General features: G+C 46.2%; 1 protein-coding gene across 1 annotated transcript; it reads right to left on the minus strand.

Moving 5' to 3' along the window:
- Positions 1-407: 407 nt before the first annotated feature.
- Positions 408-5,809, minus strand: ZNF367 (zinc finger protein 367). The gene is made up of 5 exons (XM_056848691.1): positions 5,424-5,809; positions 3,776-3,926; positions 2,548-2,667; positions 1,195-1,333; positions 408-1,048 (listed from the first exon to the last, which is right to left on the minus strand). The coding sequence occupies exons 1-5, from the start codon at positions 5,793-5,795 to the stop codon at positions 811-813; spliced, it is 1,020 nt and encodes a 339-aa protein (XP_056704669.1). The 5' UTR covers positions 5,796-5,809; the 3' UTR covers positions 408-810.
- Positions 5,810-9,730: the final 3,921 nt, after the last annotated feature.

The following is a 9,730-nucleotide window of genomic DNA, read 5'->3' on the forward strand; positions in this document are numbered from 1 at the left end:
ATGAAGTCTGAGAAAAATCCATATCCTGTGTGATGTCACCATGATGCCTAGAATTTGCAAGACTACATCACGAAGTTATAGGCAAGTCCAATAATGTGCAAATGTTCCCAACATTCCGTAAGGAACAAGAAGTGCTACTCAACCAAGACACTGCCGAGATCTCAGTCCACACCAGTGATATCAGCCTCAATGTCAGCAGTCACAGTAAAGATCCTGAACAACACATAACCTTGTAGTAGCATTGAAGAACCAGGTGAAGACAACTGTCCTAGAGCCCTTGTCAGTAATGCTAGGTAAAATATTGACGTATGAAAATACGTCAATATGTAAGTCCCTACTTACATCCAACTTTAATAGTCTTTCAACTATTTTCTTTCAATATGTGTACTGTTATTCTAAACTGAGTTCAGAAAGTGCTTCCTGTGAGAACTGCATCCAAGAAAGACTGGCATCCTGTATTAAACACTTTTACATGGAGGAAAGTCCCCCTGATTGCACAGTGGCTTACTTCCATGTAATTGTGAATAGCAGCACAGTCCTAACCTTGCAAATCTAGCATTCAATCTCATGAATTTTTCACCCTGCATTACGCAGTCTATTTACAAAATACTTTAAAAAGCTTTATGTCTGACTTTACCTTACAAAAAAAGTGCAATTCTCTTACCCCGTCTTCTTGGGGCAACAACATTCTTCATAAATTCTACAAAATAGCAGCCTATGAAAGCAAATAAGGTGCTTAGCTTATGCTGAGGAGCTAACTGGTTTAAGTACCAAAATGCAGTACATTTATCAGCAGGTTCAGATTTTCTACTACTGTCGCAGTGGAGCTCCATCCAGGTTTGCAAGCTCAATGAGTGCTAATGCCCCATGCAAGCGTTCACGCTGTTCCTGAAGGCGGCTACAGGCAGTTGAATGGGTAGTATTCTTTTCCTCCTCATCATCTTCATCAGACTGAAGATACTCCATGGGATCCTGCTGCTCCTGATCAGGTTTATGAGTAGTTTTGCTTCTCAATGTAGGAGTGCGCTGCTCTCTCGTCTCCCAGTATCTATAAGGATGAAACTTAATATTAGACAAAGTCATGGCAGAATTGTGTTCAGTTAGCTTCTTATGAAGATTTTCCATTTAATTAAGCTAAGGAAAGACCACTCAGAAGGGGCAACGAGTATAAAGCCAATCCATTCATCCACTTACTTTGCCAGCCATTCAGCAACAGCTTTATTAGCTGCGGTTTGTTTTTTATTCAGGCTGTCCGTAGGTTCCTCTCTCCTCAGCCTTGCATATGGATGCTTGGGACAGTGACGGTTTGCATGGGTGAATCTGCTTACACATCCTTATTAAAAGAAAAAAAAATCACTCAGCACCAAGATGAAGATTTTATGCACGCACTATCAAATTTAACATTTTTGTAGTCTTATAGAGAAAAGTTTGGTGGGAGTGACAACCAATGTTACAATAAATTTACACAATTCTGCCACCAATTCAGGATTTTGTAATCCATATCATTTTAAATTTTGCTTGTATATTTTATTTATTAAATTTGTATCCCACCCTCCCCAGCAAAAAGCCAGGCTCAGGGCTTTTCAACCCAACCCACCAACATGGAACTCCCATTTACCTAGGCTGCGTAGGATAGTTTCCTATAGTCGCACTCTCACTGGTCATCAACTGATTGCTTATGTTCTCTCCCTGTCCTATTTTTCAAGCCACATATTTCCCCTTCCCATGTCTGTTTCTCAGGAAACAAGGAGTGCATGCATTTAAAGAAAGAACCAAAATCACAGAGAAGATGGTGCCCTGTTCTGAGCTTCATTTCTATCGGGATTCACTCAGGATAAACCCCAGAATCTCTTTTCAGTGCTAAGACTGAATCCTGGAGTGTAAGAAATAGTATCTCTGAATGTGTAGAAAAAGCATTTTCCTTACTGAGGATTAAACAAGTATTCAGTGCTTCTAGCATATGTTCACTCTTAAGTTAACACTGTTCCCACCTACTTTGTCAAGAACACACACACTATTTCTCCCCCCACAAAACTACTCCTGATCCCTGACTTTTAATTGTTCCTTGCAAAAATGTTCCACCCCACCCAATTATCTGCATTCCTCAGGAAACTATCCATTCTTAGTCCCTACCCAGAACTGCATTGTGCCAGGAATCCATAAAGGATTTAAAACTACTCTATACAAAATCCATTCTAGAACATTCCTCTCAAGTGTCTCTCTCTGCCCCCCATCAGCTGATTCTGGTGAGGTTTCACTGCTGTGTGTTAGATGTGTTTTCAAAAATGTTAATTTCACATCTTTCTGCTTTCGAAAACTTGGTGCATGTTCTAGCGAACATAAAGCAGGTTTTGCTCCACTCACTTCCAACAGAAAAATTAACCTTATGAATTGAGCAGTGAAAACAATGAGACTTCAGCTTTTCTTTGTTGTTAGACCAGCCATATATGCCTCCTTTCTTCTTTCAAGCCATCACCTCCTCCAAAGGACATTATATATCTCAGACTGTATTCACAGCAATTTCTATGATCAACAAAAAAAGCTCACCATTTTCTGAACAGACAAAAGGTTTTTCTCCTGTATGGAGACGCTGATGCGTTTTAAGTTGCCCACTCTGAACAAAAGCTTTCCCACACTCAGGGTAGTCACACAAATAAGGCCTTTCACCTGGAGAAGGAAGGTGAATAGTTAATCTCCCTTTGAAGTTAAACAAGGAGTCTCTGTGCAGAAATTAAGCCATCTAAAACTTGTTCTGGAACTGTGCCATCCTTACCAGTATTGTTATATTATTCTCAAATTTTATTCTCAAATTCTGCTGCTGAAAAAGGCAGGAGGAGTCTCTTTTGATCAGAAGGATATGTTGGGGATCATGGAATGGGACTGAGGTATGGAGGGGGGTTTGAGTGAAAAAGTTGTCTGGATCCATCTTTATGTTTAATTACTATGAAAGGATGATAAATAAATACATTCATCAGATTAGAAGTACCAAATATGGCTTGGATCCAAAACTGTCTGTGTGAAACAAAAAGCAAGGTGTGTGCCATTTTTCTTGATTCACCCTTCCTGCTGTACCCCTGTATATCCCATGTTATTCCTGTTGATTTCCTGACCTGTAAGAACAGCATTTGAAGGAGAACAGGGAAGCTAGGTGATGCAGGAAAGTCACATTTTGCAATTAAGGCAGTCAAAGATCGCTGGCCAAGTCAACTTATTTAAAGTAGTCCAACGCAACTGAATACACTGCAAGCAAAATTAGGACCCCTGATTCCATGCAAAGAATCTTGTTAAGCACATATTTATCCATTAAACTAAAAATGTGTTTAAAGTTGGTCATCTTTACAATGAACAAGTAAGGTGTCTTTGCTCAGCTGTCTTCTGCACTCTTGCTCCCCTGCTGGTTAAGCATATGTTTCTCATAGTAAAAACAACAGTTTTTAGAAGCATTTAACTCTAGAACATGGGCAACAAATGAGGACTTCAAAATAACTTGTTGCTGTCCTCCACCAAGGTATCCATGAAAGCACAGAATCCTAACGATAAGAAAATCTTCATTTGCCTAAAGGAGAACAAGGAGGTGCAAACTTTAACCTGCTGAAGTTTAACCTCTCAGAAGGCTTTTTTGGTGACTTTGTGCCAGCATAAGATCTCATCAGTGATACAAAGACCACAAAGAACAATTAGTTACTGAAAGCACTAAACAAGTGTTTTTTTTATTTTTTCCAGAGGCTTGAAAGAACATGGGTGATCAGTTTTATTCTTTGACACTCCCACTTACCTGTATGAGTTCTTTTATGTGCCTGTAAAGATTTCTCTCGTGGGAAGACTCTGTTGCAAACATTACAGCGAATTCTGCTAGAAGAATGCTCTCCCTCACTTATTAGATCTCGAACGGTGTCTGCTCTTGGTCGGCCTCTTCTAATCCCATCCTAATAAATTAATACACATGATCAAGAACAGATGTTTATCAAATAACTGCCATGGCAGGGAAGCTATAAGCTTTCACACTTTGGTAAAAACAAGGTCCAGAGAAGCAGGCGAGTTTAAGATGGGCATTACAAGCATGGATATAGTGGAGCTAAACAAGAACCGGGGTGAAGAAGAAACAGACAGCAGCTAGGTACAGCCAGATATCAATTGGGGGCGCACACTGATAAAGGACCTACTACTGACCAGACTCCACCCCACATTGCTGCTGGATGGGCAGCAGTGAAGAAGAGCAGCAACAATAAGGCAAGACAACAGTGCTAAATTTGGGGCACTTCATAGATGGGGGAAAACACTGCTTAGTGGCTGGTCGGTACATTTCTTGGCACATTGACAATAATTAAGCATGATTGCAAATTTCTACAATCTTCAACGATGCAAAGTCTTTGAAGTCTATTTGTGACACATACGTCTCGTGGCATTAAAAAGTTACACCAGACACTAGCTCAGCTCTTGCCTGTCAACAAACCTCCAAAAAGTGAAGCTTCCTATTTTGACAACTTTTGGCATTCCTGCCTTCGAGCTGTCATTAAGGGGGGGGGGGAACTGCCAATGTGCAAACGACATAATTACGTACACAGGGCAGAATTCTTAATATACCATACTCAGACAGGATCTGCCCTTGCTCTTCTGGCTCCATTGACTCATTAGCCCATGCCCTTTTGGAATGCCGCTTTTACGAGGAACTTCGATCGCACTATATTTCCCCCCTTTTCATATACAAACCCAATGCCTCTGTGACTGACACAATGCCTTCTTTACTAAGCGATAGGGACCCCAAGGCTACATGGTCAGTGGCAAGATTTGTCTCAATCCTTATATACCTCCAACACTAGATATATGCTGCTCAAGATCAATTGATCAAGGAGCTTCATAAGGGATAAAAGGAAAGGAAAAAGGATAATTACGTACAAAGGAGTTCCTCACACGTATCCCTTAACGCCATGGCAATCCCAGGACCACAGCATTCACTTTGTTTACAAAGACCAGCGCACGAGCCAGTAAACGAAGGGAGGGGGTGGTGGTAGAAAGCACAGCGCGTGCGCGGGCACTACCTGTCTAGCCGCGCGCCCATACTGTGGCTAACGGCACGTTCGCTTCGCGCGCGCATGCTGGCAAGCGCTGGCTTGCCGCCGACATGAAAGGGAAGAGAGAAAAAAAGTATCAGGTTTTGGCGCGCGGAGGTGTCGTCATTGAGAGAGCGAATCCCTCGCGGAAATGACTTAACTTTAAGCCCCGGGCGATTCAAGAAAGGATGGGATGGCGCGCGGGGGGGTGGTGGTGAGGGAGGCAACGTTCGAACGCTGACAGGACCCTTTAAAAGGAGCGGTTCCCTCAACGGCCGCCGGCCGCGCGCGCCTCGCTCAGGCATCTCCCGGCCCTCCGCGCCCGCTGGCCACCTCGCCTCCCTCCCGGCCTGCCCCCGAAGGCACACTCACCCTCAGGTGCCCGCTGCTCCCAATGCCGCTGTCCGGGCTGCCCGCTTCTTCGTCGTCTGCGCCGGCGCGGCCGCCCGCGCCCCTGGCCCCGCGGCCGTCCCCGCCGCCCGCATCGCGGAGAGGCTGGCCCGCCGCCGGCGGAGGGCTGAGAGTGACGTTGTGCGCGTTCTCCCCCCAGCGCCAGGGGTACACCATGAAGTCGCTGAAGCCCGGGCTGGTGGGGATGGGCGGCGGCGGCGGGGCTCGGGCGAGCTCCTCGCTGCCTGCGCGGGGCGGCTTGACAGGGGTGGTCTTGATGACGGAGACCAGGACGCGCTTCGGTGAGCTCCCCGAAAACAAGATCACGGGCGCAGGGCCCGGCCTCTCAGACATCCTGCGCCAGAACTCTCCCCCCCCCCCAAGCCGACCCGCCGCCGCTGCTACCGCGCCCGGCTCTCCCTGTGGCCCGGCAGGAACGCCTCAGGCTCGAGTTGCAAGGAAGCCGCAGGCAGCTTTTGCAGGGACGCAGGCCGGCGCCCAGCCGCGCTCTGGCCTCTCGGTCGGCGAGCAGCCGCGGCCTCTTCTCGAAGGCGATCAGCGGCGGCCGCCCCAGCTCCACCGAATCCTACACTTTCCCGCGTTACATTTCGCGCCTGGGCGGGACCAATCACCAAGTCGGGCTGAGGCGTCAGGAGAGCGACGGCCGCGGCAGCCAATGACGAGGCCAAAAAACCGGCACTCCCCCCCAGTTCAAAGGCGGACAGCCGACCGAAAGGCTGTACTGGGTCGGGCTTGCCCGTGCTCGGCCGTCGCCATTGGTTTACGGACTCTAACGCTAGCCAATAGAATTCGAAAGTTTGGTGGAAGGGCGGTTTGCCGGCATCTCACCAAGACCCGCCTCCGTGAAAGATTTGAGCTGGTGTTGCTCGACTTTCGTCCGGAAAGAGGCGGGCTCTGTGGTTGGCGGTTAAATGCGCCTTCAACATGGTCGGGGAAGAGGCGGGGCGGAGAAAGAGGTTTCGCGGGTTATTCAGCCTCCTGGCCTATCAGTACCGCCACACCAGCTTCCAGGGCGTTCCCTGCAACACATGGCCACCGGTTATAATGTGATACATTTAAAAAGCAGGGGCTGATGGGAGAGGAATATAATGATTTTTGGACCCCAAACCTTCCTGTTATGAGGATTCACTGGAGTGTTTAATTCGTAAGAAATAAGGATAGGGTGCAATCCTTGCTTACAGCTTGACCTGTATCCCCCAACTTTTTGCCTTTGGCCTTTCCAGTTCTCTTCCTCTAGGTGGGGGGGGGGGGGGTTACCCAAACTCACCCACCAGCACCTTCCCTGGTGCCCTCCAAATTTTAGAAAGTGAGCAGGGCCAGGTGGTTTTTTTTTGCCCAGCAGGGTTTCTGATTGGCCATTGAAGATCTTATTTACTGTACAGATTTTAAAAAAAAACCATTGCCTTGGCAGCAGCTGCCACAAAGCACAAGGATTTTCGTCACACGGCTGACGGTAAGGTATATGCAAGCAAGAAAATGTTTTAAAGCAAGGTTTATTTTTAAAGGAATCTTGTCAAACAGCTTCTTCTTGAAGCGTTGAACAGCTGCTATTAGAGTCGTACATAACCTCGCTCCCTAACATTTTGAGGTTGGCTCTGCCTTCAGTGAGAGCCATGATGTTGTTGCCCCCACCATCCTGTGTCAGAATTCCAAAGATGGCCGCGTGTTCAAAAAGGTTGGGAACTCCTGCCGCATAGGTTGGGAGCAGTGCCACTATAGCCATTTAATTAGGCCTATTAATAGTCTAAACTTTTAATGCTGGCAACCAACCTGTTGCAAAGCTTATGTTTTAGATGGAAGAAGTTGCTCTGAAACATTCAGTTAAAAAAGGCCATTCTTAAATAGACAATGGGATCAGTAAACGATAATGGGCTTAATTTCCTTTTTTTTTGTAGTTGCATGCATTTTGTCAAATGGGAATCCTATGTCATTAGCGTCAATGTGCAACCAAATTCTCACGAAACAGATCATATAACGGTTGGAATCAACATTGAGTTACAGCAGTGGGCACCTAGCTGTGGAGTCTTCTCCTGGAGAGGTGGTGTACTGTACAGATTTCCATACGCACACCCTTGCTTATTTGTGCAGTAAATATCCATGCACCTTCTCAGTGAATCAGGCCTTAATACATTCCTATTTAGGTGTAGTATTGGCTTTGCTTCTGGGCTACACACAAAGTAAGTTTTGATCCATCCTGAAACCTGAGATATATCGCATGAACAGCCTAAAAACAGTGCTCTGCCAGATTGACTTCCGGGGTAACTCTGATCTAGGTTATCGTTGTAAAACCCGATTTTGGAGGTGTAAAGCAAGCAAAAGATTTTTTTGGTTCAGAGAGGGCACCAATATATGATTTGTTGAAAACCAGAAATACTTCAGTTCCCAAACTATGTGAGGAGAGGAGAAGGAGGACAGAATGTAGAATTTCGGGGACTTCTAAGGCTCATTCTCCTGATGACAAACAAAGGTTATATTTGAATAAAGCCATCTTTTTCAAGCTTGGCCCTGCCTATACAGGCTAGGGTTGACAGGTCTGACCTCTATGGAGCAGAGGTGGGAGAAAAAACATTACAGCTGGTATGATATGACATCACTTCTGGGAAAAACTACAGGTGCTGGGTGAGCCGCAAGGGCATTCCATAAGCAAGATGCCACTACTGAAAAAGCCCTGTCTCTGGTTGTCACCTGCCTTTCCTCTGAAGGTGAGGGCACAGAGAGCAGGGTTTGTGAGACAGGTCTTAACTGGTGGGCTAGACAATATGGGAGGTGGCAGCCATTCAAGTATCCTGGCCCCACAGAATTTAGGGCTTTAAAGGTAATAACCAGCACTTTGAATTGTGCACAGAAACAAATGGGCAGCCAGTGCAGATCCTTCAGCACTGTGGTGATACAATCCCTGTATCTTGTCACTGACAGTAGCCTGGCTGCTGCATTTTGGATGGGCTGAAGTTTCCAGACTGTCTTCAAAGGCAGCCCACATAAAGCGCTTTACAGTAATCTAGCCTGGACACAATCAGAGGATGGATCACTGTGGCTAGACCATGCTTTTCAAAGGACAGCTGTAGCTGACATATCAGCTGAAGCTGTGGCACTACTTGCCATAGAGGTGATCTGGGCCTCCAGTTGGAGGCCAGCATCTGGCACTGCCCCCAGACTACAAACCTGTTCCTTCAGGGGGCATGCAACCCCTTCCAGGACAGGCTGACTGCTTAGTCCTTGAGCAGCTTTGTCATTGACAAGCTGCACCTCTGGATTGAGCTTCAGTTACTCAATTTATTCTAGACCCAGCATTATTGCTGAAGAAGCAAGTTAATGCAGATGCAAAAAAACAAATTCTTCCATCTTCATTTAGCCCATAAAAATGTATATGTGTCTTTATTTGGCTGAGCTGGCCATGTGGGTCCATGTCACAGTGACCTGAAGACTAGACTATAAGTACTCTACATGGATTTGCCCTTGAAGTCAACCAGGAAATGTCAGCTGGTACAAACTGCTGCAGCTTTGTTACTGTTGGTAGCTAGGCACAATATGCATGTTACACCCATTATGCAGTCACTTCTATTGGTTACTGGGTTCAGCTCAAGGTCCTAGTTACTAATGAAACCATTTCATGGCCTTGGACCCTCATATCTGCAAGGCTGCCTCTTCCCTCATGCTTCCCCGCAACAGTTTTGCTCATATGAGCAAAGCCTTCTGAAGGTGCCACTGTGCAAATGGTTAAGATCTATCACTGCCCATACACATGCATTCTCTGCTATGATTCCATCACTTTCTGGATTGTCCTGCCTGAGGAGGTCAGGAAAGCTCTCACACGGCTGTCATTTTGCAAACTAAAACAAAATTGTTCAGGGCATTTTTGAAAAGGTAAAAGGACTATAGCAGAATGGAATGGTTCAAGAAGGCTCTTTTATAAAAGGAGCAGGGCTGTCCTGTATACCACTTAAGTAGTTGTTTATTGTGTTATGACCCAGGCTTTGGGGGTGGGGAGGCACAGTGCCCACAATGAGGATGTCCGCAGCAGGCTGGGCTGAAGCCAAGGCTCCATGGAAATAAAGAGACATAGTCTTCAATATCTGCTTTTTGTCTTTATTGGGTTAGCCCAGTTTAAACAGCATTTGAATCCCACTACACCCCAGTTTGTTCACACCACTTCCAGGTACACAGTCCCATTCCACACATGCTCCCTGTGCTGTCTCAGTCCCTGGCTGCCTCCCAACTATGCAGAACACCGCCTTAAGTGCCTGGCCCAGTGACTGGCCCTGCCCTTC

Source organism: Euleptes europaea, chromosome 4, assembly GCF_029931775.1.
Source record: "Euleptes europaea isolate rEulEur1 chromosome 4, rEulEur1.hap1, whole genome shotgun sequence".
NCBI classification, from domain to species: Eukaryota; Metazoa; Chordata; class Lepidosauria; order Squamata; family Sphaerodactylidae; genus Euleptes; species Euleptes europaea.